Below are 24,171 nucleotides of genomic sequence, written 5' to 3'. Positions count from 1 at the left end.
TGTAATAACTACTTTATCAAAAAAATATTGCTGTGCAATTCTTCCATACATATCTGACAGATAATGACTGTGTCAGGACGGTTTGGGTTCTCCGGTTTCAGTGTTTGCCATGCCTGCCGTGCTTAATGGGCCTGATGCCATTCCCTCTAAAGCCTTTGGAAAGGCTAATGAGCTCTGTGGTAGCTGTCTCAAGCTCCATGTTGCTTGTATTTTCACAAACAGTATTTCTGTGCCAAATATACAGCATTTTAAAATTATGTACTACTGTGAAGATGCCATGATACGGCAGGTTGAAATGGGATGTTATGAATTTTAATCAATGCCATGGCAAAGTGACATAGTAGAACAGAGATTTTCAAGAATGCCATTATTAGCAGATTTAGCCTCTCTCCTGCTTGGGTTGAGCTGCATTTCATGTTGTCATATCACAGATGTGGCAACAGAAGTATTTACAGACTCTGTCAACAAGTCCTGAACCAGTTCTCTTGTAAATAGAGCTAATATTAGAATTCCCACATTGCGCTTCATTTCTTTTAAGGGGGAAAGGGTCTGCAGCTAGCATTCATTCCTGTCTGATGGACCTCTTCCATGCCGTTTTCTGGAGCTGTTTGCAAGTGGCCATTTCCCTTTACTGCTTTAAAGCAGTTCTACATCTAACCAACTCTATTGTTCCTGCCAGCTCACCCCTATTTTGCCACGAGCACACTGCAGCCTCCACATCACATGTGGATCGGAGCGAAGGCATCAGCAAAGCTGCTGTCACAGCTCGGCCTGTTCTCCTGCCACGGGAGAATGACAGGCTTCTTTTACACTGGAGATGGGAGAAGGAAGAGGGAACTCAAGAAGTGCTCATCTGTTCACTCTGCAAAGCCTGCTGGATTATTCCCTATATCCGTGATAGTCACCCATCCCTGGATTAAGGTCTCACCTGCTCCACCTGACTTCACAGCTCCAGCAACTGCCTCCAGGACCAAGGTCAAGTAGTTAACAAAGCACCCTAAGAGCGAGGAAAAACACCTCCCCACTGCGTGTTTCCAAGGGAGCAAGCCCCGGCAACACCTGCATTTGGCAACCACCCTCGGGTCTCCATCGGCGCAGCCCCACGCCCTGTGAATTACCTGGTGACCAGCCCCAGGTGCAGCGAGAGTCTGTTCTGGAGGATGGATTATGCTTGGCTGAAGTGACTGAGGAGGTAGAGGCTGCTGCGGCTGGGACGCTGCTTGCGTGCTCTGCATGTGATGGGGAGAGGGTGCTTCGCTCTGAATGATCTGCTGGAAGGTGGTCTGGTACATCTGCTGCTGGGGGAGCTGGGGCACCCCGTGATGCGGTGGCAGTGCCGGCACTCCTGGCGGAGCCACAGCAAGCAATGGTATTGTAGCAGCCGACATATTTGGCACTATTGTTTGGCAGGGCAAGACCAAAGAAGCCACAGTTGTGTGAGGAAGATTGACTGCCTGCATGGGGAGGGCGGGGGAGTTTGGTGCCATGGGCAGCGTGGGGTTCATGGGGAGGCTGGGTAAAATCACAGCTGGAGCAAAATACTGAGAAGGAGCAGGTATGGGGGGCACATTTGCAGCAGGTATATCAGAGAGGTTTGGAGGAAGGCTGTCAAGTCCTGCCAGAGGAGTAATTGCAGGAATGACAGGAAACTGAGGAATCTGAAAAAAATATAATATCACATAAATTGCAAGTGCTTTCATTGCTGGTACAAAGTACTTTCATTTGCCATACAAGTATGTAAAAATCACTTGTGCCATGATGTCTGTTTGTTAATCACTTCCACTCATTTCGTGAGGTTTATAAGCAATAATAAAAACCAATTTATGCTTAAATCATTAGGAAAAAAAAAAAGTATTTCATTTTGGGGGACACACACACATATTTTATACCTTAGAAGCTCAAGACTATTTTTAACACTAGCTTGAAGCCTTCAAGCAACATATTAATTAAAAGCTGCTTTCATTTTAACAGAAATGAAATCAGACCAGACAAAATACAAAACTCAGTAAGACAATTTAAAACCCTTGTCTTTAAACAGGCTGGCTGCAACCCAGGCAGCACAGGAGATGCCATAAAAGGATTTTTACAATCAAAACCTCCTAGTGATGTAGCAGACCATAACTACCCTGTCATCATGGAAGCAGCTTGCTTCTTGGCGCAAGCTGCTTCACATCATGGTGGCTGTCACTAGCAAATATGCTAATAACACCAACAAAACCTTACAGGCCAAGGAAAGGGTTTTTCTGCTACTGGAAACAGAAACAGGGCCAAGAGTTAGGGAGGGCAGTGGGTGGGTGGTGGGGAAGTCAGGAGCTCAGAAAAAGAAAAAAAATGGGCAAATTCTCATGCTCTTAAGCCTGGAATGGGGAAGAGAAAACGCCAAAGGGAGAGGTGGAGAGAAAAAAAAAAAAGCAGTTACTGCAATTTTGTAACTGCCATTAACTGGATTCTGTAGGCATGACACAGGATTACTCACAAAGGAGACTTTTGCTTCAAAAAACAAACAGTAAAGAAATATACAGGAATTAGAAAAAACTGTATTTTTATGGACTAATTAAATTGGCATGCATTCAAAACAGCCACACAAAAAACTGCAAACCATGTTAACTGTTAGCTGGAAAGCTTTCCTCAAAGGGATGCATTCACAAACAGTTTTCGAAGATATTACCTGGGAAGGTGCCACTGATGGAAGCTGGGGCACCGTTGAAATCTGAAGGGGTTTTAGTGGTGTGCTGCTAGCTGCCACCTGAGAGGTCTGGGGCTGATACTGGGGTAACAGATGGGCTGCAGGCTGGATTGGACAAACTGGCTGGCTGGCGAGCACCTGCTGCAGGGAAGCTTGCTGTGATATGGGCTGCTGCTAGGAAAGAAGAGAATTAAAAAAGGTTACAGCCTATTACAAAAGAAACAGTTCACTAGACATAGCTACCCGTTTCTCTCCAGTTCAAGCCACACGGTCAGAACAGAACCATTGCTTGGAGTAGGGACAGTTCATAGAAAGGAAGGGTGCTCCTAATTAAACACTCTACTAGAACCTATGTGTAAAACACATTTAAATGCAAGATACATTACCTGAAAAGACAAAGTTAACTGTCTTGGAAAGGTTATTTGTAATGACTCAGACACTTTAAATCCCAGAGATTGTTCTAGTTCACCCTGTAAAAACCCCACCTACTAAATTAAAAGATTCTTACTGTGCAGATTATACCCAGCCAGCTAATCTTGACATTCAAAAGCTGACTCCGTAATGTAGCAGGCATTGAAATATACACTTATTATCTGAGACACGACTGAAACACAATAATTATAGTAAAAGCTAGATCCCAGTTATTTCTGAAGTGTGATACTAGCAATAGGGCAGCCAAAAAAGCAGTTTTATCCTTCCAGGGAAAACTGTGCTCCACTGGCCTGCCACATTCTATATAGTAGAACAGAAATAAAAAGCTGCACTAAAGCTGAAAAAAAATCACTCAAAACTTTCACATTCTCCATGCTATCTCCTACCTCAGTGACTCTAATGCTGAAAGTACTTTAAAATAATCTTTTGTTTCAGAGTGTGGCAGGAAAGCACCATGTTGGCTCTGCATTGACCTACTTGGGACCACAGGATTGATTGCTTCACCCGGACTCTGCAGCAGACAGAACCTAACACCATGTCCAATGGTCAAAATGTAACCTTAAGATGAATAGCCAAGCATTATAATCTTTCATCTTCATCACTTCCAACATAAATCAGTCATGTTCTGCTCTGCACTTTTTTCTTCACTTTTTTTTAGGATTCTTTAGGTTTTTAGGTATTAATACAATAAAACTGTAGAAGATGTACCAAGGAAGCAAGATGCCATCCACCCTTAAATAGCTAAAATTCAACCCCAACTGCTAAATTTCTGGTACAAGGATCAGTGAACAAGAGTATCCGGCAGCTGGTACTGAGTGTCCAGGGCTGAACGCTGAATGCCACAAGCAGTAGGAGACACACTGGAGGCAGCATTGGACAACCCTGCACAGCACCAGCTCAGCTTCTGTAGCATTTATTAGTCCTGCCTGAGTATTCATCTTGCCACATTAAAGAAAAAAAGCAATGACATGGCTCTGTATTGCAGTTTCTGCCATTCCAGGTCTGGGGGAACCAGGGGCATTTACCCAATTAGAATCCCACACTCGAAGGGAACGGCACCACAGATGCAAACAGGCAACTCCGCAGGAGCTGGCCAGGCACTGGTGATGAGACAGAGCAAACAGGTGGGGATGGAGCTCACCTGAGGCATCAGGGTCCCCACTTGTCCCACAGCATGGGCTCTGCAACACGGGAAACTCCTGCCAGTTCTGACCATGGGAGAACAGTCACATGGAGACAGAGCTGGGCTGCAGCTAGCAAACCTTGCCAGCACCCAAAGCCGGCTCGGCTATCTCAGCATCCTGGGGTGGGTTAATCTGCAGCTCAGACAGGCTGCCCACAGATAACAGGACTGAGCACACTGACGTAGGCTGTTCAACTCACCTTCGACTCGAGAGGATGCTGTGTTAAAAGCGAAAAGATTACACGCGTGGAACTAAGCACCTTCCTAACACCTACATTTCCAATTCAATTTGTGTTTACAAAATGCTTGTGAATAGCATGAGGCACAGTGAGGGGAAAATATCCAAATTCATTATGCTAACTTTGCTTCATTATAACCTTAACATTATAAAAATAAAAGAGGAGATGTACCACTGATCCCACATGTGTGAGCCATCAGCGTATATCCACATGAGATCAATACATTTCATTCTGTTAGGCAGACGAATTTTCTCACCCTGATTGCCCGTTCTTTTGTTGACCTGCACTACCATTCGTTTACAAGAGACTGCAGTTCTCCACTGTTCAAGGAATCATGCCTGGAGGCTCTGGGAACACCAGACTTACTTCTGTCTGAGGCACACAGGTGCTCTGCAAAGTTCTGCACAGACTTTACCATTTTACCTATTTCTGTAATAACAACCGCACTGTAGAAAGTCAGTCTTTTATTGGGCTTCCTAGCCAGATCAGAAAACAAAGACAGACTAAATCCTCTTACTATCAGGGTTAGAATTATTTCAAGAGACAGCAATGCTATGAGGAAAGGGCATGTGACAAAAACTGAGCAAGTTGGGCAAATATTGTATTCCAAAGCAGCATTTACTGATGGAGGAAAATAACAGATTTTGAACTGTCAGCATAAAGCTCCAGGGGCCACCAGAGAGATCTGTGCAACTGGTGACGTCCTACATTTGCGTAAGTGTAAAATTTTTTGCAGAAACATGAGAATATCCCTGCCCATTAGGAAAACAACTGATATATGTCAAAACTTCTCAGAAGAATAGAGCATGTGAAAAAAGTGCAACCTGTGGGATAAATGTTGATAACTAAGAAGGTTTGGAGCAGTATGCTACCTGCCAGTCACAAAGTATACAGTTACCCACCAGCCCCATCAACAGCTTCTACAAAGGCAGCCAAGCTTTTGGTAAATGACCAAAACGAACCATGAGTTACCCAGTCATACTGGTCCATGTCTGCATTACTCACAGGCTGACACCACCTCTGCACAAGGAGCTGCCCCTCGGCTGCCTGAGAGAGGTGGTGTGCAATTACCTTTGAGGAACACAGGTTTGGGGGGGGTTGATAATTTAAAATGCACGAAGAATTACTATTCAGAGACAATGCAGGGAGAGAAGATAAAAGCTATGGCTGGATGTCCATACTGAACTCTAACACGCATGCACAGCTCAACAAGCAGCACTGCTGAGGATTCAAAGACAACTGACACCAGGCAACAAGAGCCTCTTTCTAACCTTATAGAAAGGAGGTGCCAAATAATACCACAGAACTAATAAGAAACTACTCCATTGTTAAGAACCAAGAGAGCACATTGAAATCTATGCAAGGTTTCAAGCTGAAGCAACAACAGAAGAGAAGTCTTGCGCTACGTCAAGATGTTCCGAGGTATCACGCAATGGCTGTCCTCAAGCCTCTTCCATCCCTTAAACCCAACACCCTTTCCCCATCCCTAAGCCTCCAGTGGCAGTTCAATGGTTTCAAACACCTCAAACTTGGTAAGGGGGTATGTTGGAGCAGAGCACAGGTAAGGAATGGGATGAGGAAAACCCTTCCTGGCAGCAATCGAGCTCTTACCTGTTGGCCGGAGAGCACTGGCGGTGGCTGCCCCAGCGGCAGGGAGGCCACAGTGGTGGACTGGACAACCGGGAATGGCATCACCGGCTCCTGGTAGTGCTGGGGCCGCTGGGACAGCGCCGCAGGCGCAGCCGGGACCGCAGGGAGGCCAGGCTGCAGGAAGGAGAGCACCACTTTAGGAAAGAGCAACCCACACGTTTAGGGCCTCTACAGTTCTCCATCTAGAATGTAATCGCAAGTAAATAGTCTACTTGGTACTTGGTTCAAAACAGAGGGGTAAAAACCCATGGAAAATCATCTGGAAGGAATGGAAGGTTACTTCATCTAAAAACATTTTTAAAAGTCAGCAAATTCTAAATAAGACAACCAAAGTGCACCGTGTTTCTTTCTGGAAGCAAGCGTGCAGAGCAGCAAAACCACTGAAAGGACCTACACGGTGACTGAGAACACACCAACAGCAACAATATGCCCTTAATTGGGTGAAACAGAAATTTACCTTCACAGATTTTTATAATTTCATTAAGAGTCTGTATCTTCCAAAAAAAGCAGGTAATTTACTTGAAATGAATGCCAAGAAAACTAATAGACATGAACAAATTAAAACCACAGTGAAAGTGAAAAAAGAAAAAAAATAAAATAAATTCAGATAAGGTTTGTAACCACAGCAGTTCTCAAACTTCAGCTCAAAGTAGATAAATTAATCAGCATGTCCGACTAAGGCTCACAAGCCTAAAAAGCAAGCCTACTAAATATCTTCCAGATAAAGAGATATTTTTTTTTCTTGGAAAATGGAAGGGTTTGAGTCAGACTTTTGTTTCCTGTGTTTGTTCAGATTTTTAAACCTTGGAACTTAGGTACAAAGTTTTCACAGGAAGAAAAAAAAATGGAAAATATTAAAAAATAAAAAGCTATGAGAAATATTTTGCTCGTGAAGAAAGATTATCTTTCCAAACCCTCAATCACACCAAAAAAAAAATCATGCATTTAGGTTAAAATACGGAAACCTATCAACAGAATGAATGAGTCTGCTCTAAAAGAGTATGCTGCACAGCTCAATTTAATAAAAACAATCTGCTCGAGATGTGCCTTTTTAGCGTTAAATTTAGAGTAGTTAAGTTAGTGCTTCAGGTGAACAAGCAACGAGGAAGGAGACATCCCAGGAGATATATACACACAGAAAAGGTGGTTTCCACAGTGGAGGGAGCTGGCTGCAGATGCCAAGGCTGATTTTTCCCCTCTTTCAGGTAAAGGGAATCATGTTTCAATGCATTCACAAAATACAGTTTGCAATTTCTTGTGGGCATTTTGGAAAATATAAAGGTAAAACCAGGGAAAAAACCTACTTCTCAAGTACATGGAGTAAATATGGATCAAGCAGGAAAACCACACTGGTCCGGGATTTTAATTTTTTTCTTCTCAAGTCAAATAGGATGAAAAAGTTAACCTACCATATCATTACTGTCATTTTTACTAGGCAGGCTGCTTCCACTGCTCGGGGTAGCTGCAGTCCCCAGCTTGCTCTCCACCAGCAGTGCTCTGCTAGCATACACTGTACAACAGGGCTGGGGCCATCTGGGCACGTTGGCTTCTCCATCAGAGGATTCAGAAGGCAGAACACTTTCTGCAACTCCTGCAGATCTCGTGGGAGAAGAACTGGTCTTTTGGCTAATTATGCACGGTAAAGATTCATGTAACAGAGGCACATCTAAACTTCTGCCACTTGGCCTGCTCATGTGGGGAAGAGGTGGAGAGAGTTTTCTGGGACTTGGCTACCTGGGGAATAAGAACTTTCAACGGGCATCAAGACCTGACAAGACTGCTGAGGAAACATTAGCTCCACAGGGTTCACAGAGGTCCCCAGTACCATCAGCGGTGATGCGCCTGCTGCCTCTTCTCTAGTCCGTGGACACGCGTTTTCCTCTCTGGGTGCTTAGGGAAGGGATGTCGCATCTAGAGTCAAAGCCATGACAGGGTCCCTGCGGCAGTGAAAAGCAGCATGAGCGCTGCCTGCCATGTGTGATGGGTACAGGCTGGAACCACTAGAAGCACCTGACGATTTACGTTTGCTCGCAATGTGTTTGTCCCTGCACCAGTAATCCCATTCACTGCTTTCAGTCAAGGTCGTAACAGCACAAACCGGGAACCAGTGTGAATTTCTGACTGGGCTACCAGTGCCCGATTTTGGAGCCTCAGTGATGTCACCAACCCTGTGCAAAATTAAATCCAAACCCAGAGTCAGGAAGGCAGCAACTGGATGTGTGACCTTTGTCACAACTGGAAGAAACAGACCCAAAAGCCTCTTGAACAAATGAAGGAACAATTAATGTGTGGCTATACTGACAGCAAAGAGAAACAAACAGAACAGTTCTCAAAAACATACATGAGTTTAAAACTAATCATTGCATGTAGTTCAGTGACAAGGGATTGATAAGCAGCATTTTTACTGAAAGTCGACACCTGCCAGTGAAGCGTTTCTTCATACTGGCAAATGTAACTAGCCAGACACCATCTCCTAAAGAGCACATTTATGAAATGTATTAATACAAGCCAGTTACCATCGACAGAGGTGAGTGAGGAATATATAAAGCAAGCCCTGGAATCCACACTGATGGAAGAGTATCAACGAGCCATTAAGTATGATCGGGTATACAAAATGGTTTCAAAAAGCTTACTTACTCCTGAGGGCTGCTGGTAGTGCCCCAGCTGCTGCAGGCTATGGGGCACAGCCTGGCTCTCGCTCAGAGGGGGGCTGTACACCCGCTGGATAGCAGGAGGTGCTGGGTCAGGCAGAGATGAGTAGATGACACTTTGCTGGCTGCTTTGGGAGTCTGAATAAACAGTGGACCCCTGGCCACTGTCAAATGTGCTGTCAGCTGAAAGAATAATTTTTTTATTAAAAGCTCAACAAATCCAAACATTCAAGTAATGATTTTAGAGCAAGGTCAACACTGGTTTATGTAATTGGCATTTTTACTACCTTAGCGCTTTCCATTATATAAATAAGTTATAAAACACGTTATTCTCTACAAAAGGCACATACTGCTTCCCTTGAGCCAAAACCCATCCCCATGGATTTCTGTGCACGATGGTATTTTAGACACATTGATATTTCCCTTAAAGGGCATAAGGTTGACATTAAGAATTGCAGACATTTATAGATTTTGTAGGATGAAAGGAAAGGAAACCCCAACTGTAGTGTTCATAGCACATTACAAAGTCTTTTAGAGTTCAATCTCCCAGGGTTGCACTGACTTTAGCACTCTATCAGTAGCAGTAAAAATTACAAAAATCGTTACGTTGTATCCTTTATTAGTTTAGCAAATCATACCCTACTTGAGTACGAAGAAAAATAAAAAATAATGTCAAGGTTTGCAGTGATTCAGGAGCACCATTCAGAACTCTGAGCTTCTCATGCAGAGAGTTCGCCCAGCGAACCTGCAGGACTGCACAGCTGCAGGCACTGGGCAAGCATTGTACCGTTTGTCCAACCGAAATAAAACTGTACCCCTGAGATTTACAAATGCCTTTTCACAAATTCTGAAGCCTGTAAAATACAGATGCCCAGTTCTTGAGCATAAGCTACTGTTTTCTTCATCTGAGAAATGAAGTGAGACAGTCACGACTGTACCTGTTAAGTACCCAAAAGACAAGTAGCTTGTAAGAGATTTTAAATTTAAAACTGAAAGAAAACTAACACAGTTACAAAAAAATGGCTTAAATTGCAGCTAAGTTTAAAAACTATTTATTTTCCTGACACTTTCCACCTTCCTTTTCCCACATTCCAAAAGTTTGACTTATTTGACTTTTAAACAACAAATTCATTTTTAATAGCACCAGAGATGACATTTCCTCTCAGTATTCACAAACTATTCTCCCAACTGGTTGGGTTTTTTTTTGTGGTTGGTCCATTTTTTGGGGGGTTTGTGGGTTTTTTTTTCCTTTTTTTCCTTTTTTTCCCCAAAATTGAACTGCCGTCTACATACAGCTCATTTCTGAAAAGAGTCAACATGGCCCTGCTTTAAGGCAGCAGGGATTTCTGTCGCATATATACTTCCATTTTATTACAAACAATTATATAAGACCTCAAAGTGGAAAGCAAAAAAAAAAAAAAGACAAAAAAAGAAAAAGCTGTGAGTCAATCTCAGGTTTTTATAGAACAACACGCATTACAAACATTAATATAGATTTTTACATTTGACCAAAGATTATTATATGAACCAGTAGAGTAGTAATTTACAGAGGTCTTAGGCCTAACATCATTAAGAAAATGTCCAAAGATACCTGATCATGAATTGTTAAATAATATCCAAGTATTGGTTAAAAGTTGAGGACTAGGATATAAACTTGGGGGGTTATATTTAGTAAAAAATTCCAACTCAGGTCCAACAGAAACATGGGAAGCACAAGTAGCCTCATTGTACCACTGGAAACAAAAAGATTTCTCAAAAGGAATTAGATAGACTTACTTCATGCTATGATCCAAAAAAAACCTGAATGAGATCTATTTAGCTTCTGAGAAAGTGCTCTGCAAATACTGCAATATTTGGAGAGTTATGCAAGTATGGTCATTTCTCGTATCTTGTAAAGGTTTATTTTCTTGTAGAGGCATGCGTGGTTATTTTAGTATTCAAGGCAGACCTCTATAGCAGTTTGTACAACACCTGAATTAAAGCAGCAGCTGCCTCTTTGCTAAAGATAATGCATCTTTAGTTTAAATATGCTTACATAAAAGTCCAGAACAGTAAAACAGAAACATTATGGTAATAGTTTAGTAGAAAAACACATATCAGATTTTATCAGAAAAAAACGGCTAGAAAAGAACTCATAATTTCAGATCTTCCAAGCTAAAAATATCTGGCAACATTTCCTTCAAGATGCAAAAAATACAAATAAATTAATTTCAACACCAGAGCTTGACTCAGCAACAAAGATTGATTTTACAGGACAGAGACAGCAGCAAGTTACTTTAGGTAAATAAAACCACTACTTCCTCATGCCTTGCTGCTTGCTGGAGAGAAGTCTGATGCTCAGAAATAAAATGAAGAAACAACAAGCTCTGCAGGCAAAGCCAGGAAGTCTCTTATGCAGAGACAGACCAAAATCAGTGCTTGGAATTAAAACAGTAAATCCATCTGTCTGGAAAGAGCCCAGTGATCACTCTTCAGTCAGCCCCCAGATGAACGTAAAGAGTCGGCAGATCACCAGCTGGTAGCTACCAGGGCCTGGACCCTCCTATAACGAAGATCTTTGCCTCAAGCCCACCAGCTCAGGACAAAGTAGAGCACCAGCGGGGCAGAGAGAGCACCTACATCATGACCTAAGGACCCCAATAATAATTACAGTGTCAACCCACACGGCCTGGTGCTCCCAGTGTGTGTGTGACCAAACCACAGTTCATATTTCCCACAAGAGAGGGAAATCTGGAATTACCTCACCTAGCACTGAGATGGACTTTCTTCTGCTGTAGACCTTTGCACAGCCTCACAAGCCATAGGGTAACTTGCAAAACACAAGAGACTACAGCACTTCGGTTTCAGCAAGGTTGCCTTTGAATAAACAACTCCACACTGCCAACATCATCCGAAAAAGCAACCAGTTGCTCTGACCCATTTGGTGCCAATTCCACTTCCGCAGGCTCTGAAATTGTGTTTCGCACCCACTTAGTGTTGATCCCACCGTCTGGCACAGAAAACATGCATTTCCTGTGTCTAGCAGCAGGTCTCCTTGCTTTTCTATCTACAACTGTATTACGTTTTCTGCATTTACTGCTGCTGAAGGAGGAGCTCTCTCTATATTATAGTTTTTCTTGAAACTCTCTCTTTCGATATTGTCATGCATCTGTCCGAGACACTCCCGTTCTTGGGGCTTCTGTGCCAAAACCTGCGTGGCAGCTCACCATCAGATTATTGCTGACTTTTGCCCATGACCATTCATCACTGTGTGCACACAAAACCAACACGAGACTTACACGCAACAGATGTGACGCTGGTGGGTAGGTTCTGCTGAAAAGGGTGCTGGTCCGCCTCAGGCTCCTCCGACTCCGACAGAACATGGTGACCAGTGTGAGAAAGATAGGTGACCTGGACCTGTTGTGCATGCGGCGTCTTCAACTTCTCCAGGCATTCAGAGTCCCGACGTTCCTCTGACTGCATCCTAGGCCAAATTCTCTCTCTTCTCCATAGTATTAATGCTACTCTGTCACGTATTGACTTCGCAACTATCTTGAGATCATTTTCGTGAAAAAATCCAGAGTCAATCTACAGAGGAGGCACAAACTTAGGAAGATTATGTGCACACGGATGGGCATGCACACACACATATTATCTGAATCTCTTCCTAACAGAAAACATCAGTTTGAAATAACCTGAATTACATATTTATTCCTCATAAGAGGAAATCAAGAGCTTGATTTTTTTTTTAATAAAACTTCTAATCCTAATGCATTTTAAAACAATATGTAATTTCCAAGACCTGAATATATATTGGGTCAATTTATTCACCTGTTAACATCCACTGAGAAGAAAGCAAGTTTAACTGCAGATGGGTTTTTTTTTTTTAAAGACTAGCAGAATACTCAAAAGAGGAAACAACCATCTTTGTAAAATGGTCTTTAAACAATACAACTGGAGTAAACCATACTACCCTTAAGTCAGAACATATTGCCTTAACCTTTCCAGTATATATAGTTCCCCAAATTGCTGTGCTTGATATCACAGCAAGCCATGAAGAAAAGAAGTTAACACAATTTCATCTCAAATTAACTTCTTTTAAAAGGTAAAGTCAGTCGGTATTGATTGCCTATTATAAAGAAAAAAACCACTATTGAGGCAAATGCAGACTGTTCACATTAGACTGAAAAGAGGACCAGGCTTTCTCAGAATTCAACTGTTCAATACATAAAATGGAAATTTGTCCTTGTGCTATTTGTCTGCCTAATCTCCTACAGCACAGGGTATGAATTATAGTTTAATAACGACCTACCAGAGATGTGTTTGCTCTCCCTACATTCTTAACACGCGTATTCTACAGATGCGGAAGTATTTATATACATGGAGGAAATCCAGAGGTTTTGGGCAAGAGTAAAAAAGGAAAACATGAGATAGTTTTACAGCTTAGATATTTGCTGTTTAAAATTAATAGGTGCAAAGCAGCTTAAAACACAGCTGCAGATGGGTATAGGTATTTTCCACTGCCTATGCCCTCAGACCTTACTGACATGCCTGAACTGATGCTCCAGCAAATGCTAACAACAGAAGGGGGTTACTCAAGAGAACCACCACATGGGTCCAGAGAACCTCGTATGGTATTAACATGTCCAGTAGATTGTTCATGACAAAGCTTAATGGGAAGGCACAGAAAACCTCCCACATCAGCAATTCCTTTAAACAATTCTTATTCCTACATCTCTATGTAGAAAATAGTTAGTTTAATAAAAGACATGCTATTTTACAGTACTGACTAGTTACCTGTGAAAGGTACCTTAGGTGCCAAACCCACCAGAACATTTCAGGCTGGAACACCTGACTACTGAAAACCCATCAATGATGATAAATAATTCCCCATACTCAAAAGGTCTCCTGTATTCTTCTCTTCCACAGCACATAAAGCCACACAAATTGATGAAAGCACATGGCTTTGGTGTTCCACAATTCGTAAGGGCTAGAAAAAGACATTTAGGAATGAATGTCCCCCTTTGCCCCCACCCCACCTTTGAATGTCCCCTTTGCCCCAATAGCCTTAAGTTTGAAAGCATTTCATAGGTGGTCACTTAGGTAACTGTTAATGTAATAGTAAAACAGGGTTTTAAATAATTTGGGAAAGGGATAGTAACACAGTAGTTAGTGAGCGATCCTTTTAAGTAGACATTCTCTGAGAATTATTTCCTCTTCAAAACAAAATACCATAACTATGGGCCAAGCAGCCTACAGAACTTCAAAGCTCCAAATACTTCTGTAAATATTTAACTGCAAAATATAACACCAAGTAACTGTAACAGACCAACTTTTAAATAAAATTAATTCTGTAACAATATATTGCTTAAAAAGTATTGGACCTACTGCAAACTAATGACAGGAGGACAAAGGAGCCTGAATTTCCCCCACTAAATTTGGAGTACACGGTGGTGTCCAAGCATAGTAAAGCAACATTACCAAAATGAGTGCCTGCTAAGCAGAACAGGAGTGGTGATGACAACATCATTAAATGGGATCCCTTGGGATTTAGGACATAATAGGAACATTTCTGCAAGCACAAGAAAATTCAGACCCTTGACTAAGTGCTTACTAGTTCTGTGTTTCCAGGATGTTAGAAAACTTAACAACTGCAGTGAAGACATCATTAAAATATGAGTTCATGGATTGTATCGTGAGACTGGAACACAAAACAGGTTTTCTAACAAAGCTCCACAGGTTATGAAGCCACAGTAATTCACCAAGTTAGACTTAACTGTTAAAAAATCCAAAGCTTATTCCTGCACTCTGTGCAGTAGGCTTGAATGTAGTTTCCTATTTATGTTTGGTGATAGACTGGCTGACCACAGTCTCTCCTCATCTATATTCCTAAGTAACACCAACAGAAAAGATGGGAAGAAGTGTTTTGAAGAATTCTGTGCAGAATATTTTGCAACTGAACCTTTGAACTCTAATTTATTTCAAGCTGCTGTCTGAAACTAAACAGATTCCAAACAATTTTAAAGATATTCAACAGCTAACAGAATCTGGCAAAAGAGTTTTCAAAACATAAAAGTCAGAGAGATCTCTATGGTCTCTAAGCTATTTGAAATGCCATTTCATGCATCTGTTTTCATACTTGGCAAACAATATTTTTCAGTTATTAATTCCTCCTAGTCTACCACTTTCTTGTAGCATTCATTCCAAAATTAATGCAAGCTGCTGAAACTAGACACCTGGATTGGTTCAAATGGAAGTTACTTTACCAGACTTGTTCCTGCTGTCCTTTTAAGATTTATGCACTACTTTATATACACATTTTTTTCAGAAGTTTATTTTACCATTTCTTGTGCAACATCATCAGGAGTTTCCTTCTCCAGATCAAAAGTAAACTCAATGGCTCCATTATCTTTGGGTTTTCCTTTCAGTTTCTTAGGATCTTCTACCCAGAGTCTTAAGGCAATAGAAGATTTCCTACCATGGTCTTCTTCTGCAAGTTCCACTCTTACCCCAGTATCTTCAGCAAAAAAGGCATGGCTTAATAAATCTTTAATTTCATATCTGCAATGGATATGAAGAATATTCAAATACTGCAAGTCTTAAGCACTTTCAAAGAAGTTTGACCAAAAACTGCTGTTAAAGGAGAAAACATTTACAGTATGTTTGGTGTTCATCCATAGTAAATTTTTGCTCTTAGCAAAAACACGTAGTACTTCCACTGTTATTGAGGACTAATGAAAAAATCAAAGTTCCTGATCTCAAAGCTTCAGCAATATTCATACACCGTAAGCATGTACAGAAATGCAGATTATAGCTTTGTTCAAGTTCTCTTAAGTATCTGAGCTTAACAAGTACTAAGAGATGTTCCCTCTAAGCAGTCAGTTGAGGTCCCTAAACACCTGATTTGCAAAAGTTATGAAAAACTGAACAGTAGTCACTGAACTAGGAGAGTCCAGTATAAGAACATTCGGTCTTAAAACCAAAGCTGGAAACAAGGTACAATTTGTCATCATATCCAGAGGTTAATAAACCAATGGAATCTCCTGTAACAGCACGTGGCGCATCCTCTGCCACGCTGCATTCGTGGTCAAACTCCATCACGCTTGATGCTCCACACAGAACCTCCTGAGTGAGATTTTACAAACAGCTCTGCCAGAATGGGCTAGCATACGCTTGCTCACGTGTCCACAATGATGCTTTCTGAGTTTATTCTTTGAAGCTGAAAGGTTGAGGACACAACAGTGGCATTTATTATCCTGACATTATTCAGGAGAAAAGCAGGCAATCATTTATTTGCATTTCCATTCTGCCTTGTCTCCTACACAGGGGAGACCCAGAGGTCAAAACAGACAGCTTTGAAATCTCTTCGTACACATTATTTAATACAAAACTTGATTACTTGAAACATACCTTTCTTCTTTATTTTTGCAAATGCACTCCCCAATTATCTCCTTAATTTCAGGATCAGTAACTTTCTCAAAGCTTGCTGGCTTTATACCCTAAAAGGATGGAGAAAAACAATTTAGTTTGAAAAAGAATTACATTGTATCTCTTAGATAAGGACATTTTTCTTACAGTTCACAGTCAATTGGAGTAGTTACTCCACCCTTGGAGTAACTAATACTTTAAAGTTGTCAGTCTTAATTTTAAACTGGATTGAGTAAGGACACTAGTTTGTACATGAACTTAGCCATACACAGAGCAAATCTCCCCATTTCTTTACTAACCTTTGCAAACCTTAATTTTATATCCTGAGGTCTTGTAAGTCAAGATTCAAGAAACAATCAATTCAAAGTTTTCAAAATAACTCTTTTCTGAAATTATTTCTTTTATGGTTTTTTTGCCTTAGCTCTCGAAAGACTGAATGAATAAGACAGATAATCATATTTTTCTTCAGACAGACAGTTTCAAGAATGAGTGAAAAATACCTTGGAAGACCCATGCAATATTATATATTCCTGTTTCCCACAAATCTTTTGCATTTCTATGTCTCTGTTCTCCAACACCCCCGCTGCCCTCCCACCCTTCCCCCATTAAAAAACAAAACAAACAAACAAAAAAACAAACAACCCACAACTCCAAAGCTAATCAGGGAAGCAGAAGAATATGCCCAACAACTGTGTTCCTCTTGCAATTCCCCAGCATATTGTTAGAATCTTACTGGTAATGAGTGGCAAAGGAGGTGTAACCTATAAATGAAGTTACATTTCTGTCAAATGTTAACATTTTGGCTGGGAATAGCGTTCAGTTCTAGATTTGGAACAGCTAACCTATAAGCACAGCCTTGCAAGGCAAACACCTGACCATTCATCACAGAAGATGACTCAGAAGCAGAGCTCCCGTCACACAGGGAGCTCTGGCTCGACGTAGATGCAACAGGAATAGTTTGCATTTCTTTCAAGTTAGGAGAAGTTGCTGTAAGATGATGGAGGGATTGACAAGAAACACACAGTTCTAGGGCAGCCCTAGGTCATCCCTCCCTACTTTCTAACATTTCAGGACCAAGACCTTAACTCAGCCTTCTCCTCAGAGTACACAGCCCCTTTATTAAAACAACATAGATCTTACCAACATAAAGAGAGACCGTAGGAGAAGCTAAGTAACAGTCATTATGTCATCTCTCTGTACACGCAACCAAAATATACTACAAAAATATTGTTAACACCAGGGCAGTTAACACACACAGCTGTCAGGTTGCACACAGGAAGGGATGTTCCGTTCGGAACAGCTGCCATCTCCAGTGAGGCCACCCTACTGCTCTCCTTGCCCAAGGATGCAAGAGTAACTAACGGGTACTCAACATCTGTAACGCTGGTAACTCATTCCCATTCAGCTCAGCAGAAGATTTCCCATTAACACTTTTCATGTGTGCATTCAGCTATAGGTGACAAGAGCATCAACACAAGAAGTTTTTATTATTTATTTTTATTATTATTTATTTTATTAAGCCTTTAGATTTGTGATGTTCAGCTTAAACCAAAAAAAAATTGATTTTCTTTTAAAAACATGTAACATCTCTACTTACTAAAACAAGATGTATACAGATGAAAATTTGTCAAAATTAATTTGGGAACAGATTCTGCAGTTAAACCCTATTACTTAAGGACCCAAGTATTCCCAATGAAGTCATTAAGCAGAATAAAAAGGGAACATGATTTCCTTTATCTAAAAATACAGAATCTGATTAAGGACATAACTGATGGGGATTTGGACATTTAACTCCATTCAAATCCTTTTAAAGTTTCACCCTGAAAGAACGGTACATAATGCATCATGCACTGGCAGATAAAGAGGCCTGAAGTCCCAAAGAGTGGATTTTTGGCTCACCTGATGCTGCCCCAGATTTAAAAAACAAACAAACAAACAAACAAAAAAACCAACACAAAACAAAGAAAAAAGAAAAAAAGAAAGTACTGCAGAAAATGGCTGCAAGTACTTCACTGAATTTGGTCTTGCATAAATTATAAATTTTATGGGTGAATTTCAATGAGGGCTGACATATCTCTGTGAATTTCTGAATATTCCAACATCAGATTTTACTTTCAGCTTTTTATTAACGTTCTGTTGCCATTCAAGCCTCAGATTTTACTTTAAACTTGGATTTATTTATTTAAGGTCAATCAATCCTTTTTTGTCATAAAGCTCAAAAGTGAAATTCATAAATTAGAAAAAAAAATCATGGAGTAGTCATACAAAGATTCAGCTTCCCAATTTTGTCTAGGCAGAGAGCTGCCAAGATCCAAAATAAAACCATTCTTGTGGGAACAAAACAAAATAATCCGAACACGTGACTGGCTGTCTGTGACCCACTAAAAAGAATTATTTGCTTAAGTAAGATTTAGGTTTGTTTATGAGATGAAGGTTCAAATTTTGTATATTAGAAAAATGTGTCAAAGTGCTAGGAAGCGTTTAGCCTTTCAAAGCCCAGGCTTTCTTCAAACAAGCAAAAGCACACTGGAGTGTGTCAAGAGTGTTTCTTAAGAGAGCTCCAATACCTGAATTAGAAATGAAATAAAACAAAGAAGTACCAAAAGACATTTTTAGCATGAATTCTCTATATCCTAAAATACCCTAAATCTACAGGGATCTGTTGCATTCTCAGAGGGGAGTTGGAATAAATCTACAGTAATTCACAATGGAAAGCAATAGGACAAATCTCTACATTCACAAACACTTCAGTTTGCCATAGGAAACCATTGTTTTCCATCTTAGAGACACTTATCAGGAAAGATGACTAATAAAGACCATCAGCTGCTACAGCTTAATATTTACTGAAAAAATATCCCAAACACGTGCACGGGTATCAATTTAACTCAGGGAGGTCGGGTTCAAACAAAAAAAAAAACCCAAAGCAGAGGAGGCGACTTTCTCCACACTACCTGAAGAGCTTTCAACTACCCAGAGGAGTATTTTGCTCGCATATCTACGCACTCAAGGGAACCTGCCAACTGCTTTTTGTAATTGCAGAGCGCTTCATATCTTAACACAAACAAAACACGAGACACAAACAGCATAAGGCATATCACAGTATCTCTCAATTTAATTTTCTTTTCCAGAATTCACGAACAATCTTCAGTTATATGATTCTTGAACTCTGACATGACTGGGATGATGCACGGCAGCACATGTTGGGCATCTAGAAAATAGGTTTGCCTGATCGTTGGTGACTGACCCTGATGTTTGAGCTTACAAATTGCTTCCACAAAACAAACAGCAACTCTTCCAAACACCATTTTACTTTCAGCATCTTCTGAAGGAAGACTGACTCCTCCCCGAGTATCTATTGTACTCACCCACTGAACAGCTAAGCTATGAATAGATGACTAAAACAAACAAGGTTAAAATATGCACAGTGAAGTACCAAATGGAACTGCTTTTCCAGAGTGTTTTCTCAATGCCCATATGCCATAGTCTGCTTTTGCTCCTAACTCTTCATTAAAATCTCCAAGGCTATCTCATTGTAATGCTGCAAACCCTCCCTACAGCGCTGTGTCCCCATGCTTACAAGCCTCCGGACAATAAAGGGGGCTTATGTGAAACGCAGGTTTCTACCTGCAATCAAAGGATGCATCTCATTCACTTACACAAAAGCCTTCTGTCTTTCCTGAGCATTCCCAAGGAAACATGGCACCAAGATTCAAACTATATTAGCAAAGAAATGGCAGCTTGAAAACCGTACAGCCATCTCATGAACAAAACTAAATTCAACACCAATGCAGGACTAATTCATTGATATAAGGTGCACAGGAATATTTTCATGCAAATTTTTTAAATGCTAAAAAAAAAAAAAGGCAAAAGAACAGAGAAGATCACATAATGTGCCTTTTGAGAATTTGTGTCTCAATCGAGATGACTGCCCTTACTTCAGAAAGAAGGTGAGAGATTCAATTAGATTTCAAATACACTGCACTCCAGTATAAGATATCTGAGCCTACAGTCAGGCACATACAGGACATGAAAATGTTAACCTCCATGTTGGGGGCAAAAACACGAAGCTTGTTTTTCAGAGGTCTGAAAATAGCCACTCATCATTTTTCCATCAGAAGAGCACGCTTTTGAAAGAGGAACACGTAGATCTTTAAGATTCACAGCCAGACAAGTCAACTCTACGTCTGACCCTTGTCAGTCAGTAATTTTTCTAAAGGCTTTCTTTCCTTTCACTGAGGAAGTACCCTTCTAGTCCTAGACATAGCCTACTCTGGACAAAAACTCCACCTTCTACCTGAAGGTAATCCCTAGACTCGTATGTAGGTCCTAGAAAATGAAAAAACCTTCTTCCAGAAAAGCCGAAACCATGTTTCCGACTGAAATGCTACCCTACCACACACTCTGTGAAGCCAATAAAGTGATGGTAACGTCCTCGATTTTCTCAGGATTTTGTTCCACTACCTTCAGCAGTGAGACTGCTGTGTGCAATTATAAACTGATCTCTATTTCACTCCAAAATGGTACTCAATCCTAATGCTAATCTAAGAAGATTATCTGCAGATCTAAGACAACATCCAAACCACACAAAAAGTCAGTGCAACAGCATTCATAACATTACCTGTCTGCAAATACCAAGAAAACATTCAATACACTTATAAAAAAGAAACTATATGAAAACTAAACTGCAAAACTGAACACTATAAACATGTGGGTTGTTTTAAAACACAGGCTTGTGCTGCTAAACCCCACGAGGTCGCCATGAAGCCCCAGCAGAAACGGCTGGTCTGCTGTGCATTCTGCAGGGAATCAGTAAGAAAACACTGGACTGGAGTGGCATGGGAAGGTCACAGACTCCCATGTTTCATCACTTAATATGCCTATTGTCTACACCAAAATCACTTGGCAGAATGATTAAACACAAAAAAAGTCTGACTAAGAAAAAACATCAAGTTATGCATGAAAAATGAGATTATGGCATCAGAATGAAGGTCACTGCAAATATGCTGACCAGGAAATCACTTCAAGGTTAACTACAGTAAATATTGCTTGGACCTGTTGCTTGAAAAATATGTATTTTCTCTTCACGTTACATATCCACTTTATGTTTACACTCCAGAATTCAGTCTGAAAGAGCAGAGAGAGGTGACAAGTTGTAACAAGCATTCCTAAACTGGCAAAGAAATAAGCCCTCCTGTACTTTTGGGAAACAGCTTGGGAAATGACTGGCACTTTATCCTGGACTATTTTACCTTCCTTTATAATTTTAAAATATAAGCATCAGGAAACTATAGAGTAATCACATTTTCACATTACATTGGCCATTAATTTAAAAAAACCCTAAGAATAGTGTTTACATTTCTGGTGCATAAGCCAGTTTCATCAAAAATGAATTCAATTTCTCACTGACAAGCTGAAATACATGACAGCACCACACCACCGATCCCCTCTGTCCGAGAAGATCAGGGCCACTTTCTGCTCTAGTGAGAACCCCCAACCTCATCTCACACTGGAAAGAAGACAGTGTAAATCCAGCCTCTTGGTTTCTGTCTATGCTCTGCTTCTATACTATACTTCAGTCTAGTAAAGTCCAATGCTGCTGCAGGACCAACCCTGACTCTTCATGGAAAGTGCTTTTAAAGTTTTTCCATCTGTAAGTTGCCAGTGTCACAGCTAATGGGGCAGACCCCATCACCCGGTGACGGCTCAAGACAAGGCAGATGGAGCCCCACACCCCAAATGCCTACGCCTCAACAGCAGCATCATCCCTCAGCCCCTGCAGCGCTGGCTGCGAGACTCACATGGATTGAAGCGGGGTCCCTTGCTGTCGCCAGCTCTTCTGCAGAGGCTGCTTCTCTAGAGAAGCTGTCGAGCCCACCAGAGAGGTTGCTTCTGCGACCTGGACCAGGGATCCCCCAGCGAGCCTGCTGCTCCTCTTGCACCCTCACCCAGAGGTCCTCCCCCTGCTCCTCCTCCCTGACAGTTCCTGCACTCAGGGCACACACAGGGCTTTTTCCCTCTTCACAGGGAGTGAGTTAACCCTTTCCTTGGAACAATAGTAATGGCAATTTTTCCATCTAAGGAATCCCAGTGCCTTTGCTCTCGCTGCTACTGCCCTGAGTTTGGCTGAAAAACACAGTAATACCCTCCACGTCTGTACCTGATGCTTTCTGCCTCCACTTCCCCTGCTAGACAGCTCTGCTTCAAAAATACCCCTTACAAGTAATAAAGTTACCTTTCCACAGCTACTCTGTCATTAGTCCTTCTTCATGATAAACATTATTTTCCATCTCTCTGAAGCCGCTAGTATAAAACCAGTTTTACAAAGTTACAGTAATTTACTGTATTATATTCAGCTATGTAAAGGTTATTGCCACTAAGAATGAGTTGGCTCAGGCCTTTCAGCACGGTTTTAAAAATTGCTACTTAAGTCTTCAAATTGAAATATAACATCTAATTAGGAATCTTCTGATTAATCATTATTCTTGGCCACCTTGGCTATTGCTTTGATAAATGAGGCTTGAGAGTCTTCTGAAGCCTTAATTACCAATATTCCAGATGGTTGAAGATTTTTACAGAGCTTCTCTGGGTGTGCAGAGCAACGTCTGTATTATCTGTGGCTCTAAATGCATACACGCATACCCGAGGTCTTCCCAACACTAGCTAACTGTGATGGCAGCTCTGCAAGTTAGCCACACTGCTCACCAACACCTGTCCAACGCAGCAGGTAACAGGCCCTGCACTCCTCATGGAAGCCATTTAGCATCTAGGGTTACAAAAGCAAAAAGGCACCCAGTATCACATTCAGGAGATAAGGCCCCAGAGCCTAAAAATAGAAGACTACTGTTGTCACCACGTGAAGCTTTAGAGCCCAAGGAGACGTCTCCTAAGCTGCCTACCAAGATGGCATTTAGAGCCCATCCGAAGGGCTTCGTACCTAAACGAAGCCAGCAAGTCATTGTGCCAAACAAAATAAACTTTTCCTTCTAAGGGAGGAGTGAGTGGAATAACAACACGATAAAGCACCATGGAAAAACAGTGTGGAACAAGCAGCCATCCCTCATAAGGATTCAGGTAAACAACTCCACCAAGCCATCAAACGTATTCCACTTTAAGATGCAGCATATGTTTCCAGCCAGCCCGTGGTGCAGTGCCATGCCCCAGCGCCAAGACACCAGCAGACCCATCTCTGCACACACTCCTTCCCTGCAGCACCATAGGGAGCTGCTCCAGCCTCGGTGAAGAAGCTAACTGCAGTGCTGAGCAGATTCTCATGACTTCTTCGTGTGTTTTGTTTGGGTTTGGGTTTTTTTTAAATTATTGGAGTGGCTATGGGTTGAAAGCAACACAGAGTTAAGCTACTAGAAATCAGGGTTGCAGCCTATTGGGAAAGATTCAGCTTTACCAAGCTAGGTTTGTCAGCTTGCAAAAGTTTACTCAAAAATCAGATAAAGCTGCTTCCCTCTTCTGAAGTGTCCTCCTGCCTTCAGTAATCATTGCATCTCTCATTTCCAGCAGGGACATCCCCCTGTGTCTTGTGATATGGACTTCAACTTTTAAACAGACACTCCCAAATCGTTTGCATCCTCCCTCTCCCACCAGGTTGGCATCATCACAGCTGTGTAGCACAGCAACCTACAACAAGATCACTGACTTCACAGCAACCTGGCCTTCAGTGGTGGGAAAAGACAGGTATTGAACAATATGAACTACACCTATACAAATTAAATCGCACATAAGCCCATTGTCTGGCACATGCAAGTGTTTGGGTATCTGATGAAACATCTCTATCTCAAATGTGAAAGATTAGCATACAGCAAGTCAAAAAATGCAATTTTGACCTCAGTGTTTGCCAACTGCAGGATTGCACAGAACTATATTTCATAGAATCACAGAATGGTTTGGGTTGGAAGGGACCTTAAAGAT

The 24,171-nt window shown here is 41.3% G+C and overlaps 1 protein-coding gene across 1 annotated transcript in view; it reads right to left on the bottom strand.

Annotated features, from left to right (window-relative positions):
* LOC104516841 (serine/threonine-protein kinase WNK2-like) overlaps positions 1 to 24,171 on the bottom strand; it is a gene marked incomplete at its 3' end in the record, with an annotated part of 84,082 nt that overhangs the window by 12,197 nt on the left and 47,714 nt on the right. Inside the window, 7 exon segments of the mRNA XM_010161312.1 lie at positions 1,119 to 1,658; positions 2,669 to 2,857; positions 6,152 to 6,304; positions 8,828 to 9,024; positions 12,120 to 12,408; positions 15,162 to 15,381; positions 16,231 to 16,319. Of these exon segments, the coding sequence (XP_010159614.1) occupies positions 1,119 to 1,658; positions 2,669 to 2,857; positions 6,152 to 6,304; positions 8,828 to 9,024; positions 12,120 to 12,408; positions 15,162 to 15,381; positions 16,231 to 16,319 (1,677 nt within the window).

Source organism: Eurypyga helias, unplaced genomic scaffold (assembly GCF_000690775.1).
Source record: "Eurypyga helias isolate BGI_N326 unplaced genomic scaffold, ASM69077v1 scaffold28991, whole genome shotgun sequence".
Lineage (NCBI taxonomy): Eukaryota > Metazoa > Chordata > Aves > Eurypygiformes > Eurypygidae > Eurypyga > Eurypyga helias.
The sequence above is the reverse complement of the archived record's forward strand: the minus strand, read 5'-3'. Positions and strand labels throughout refer to the sequence as shown.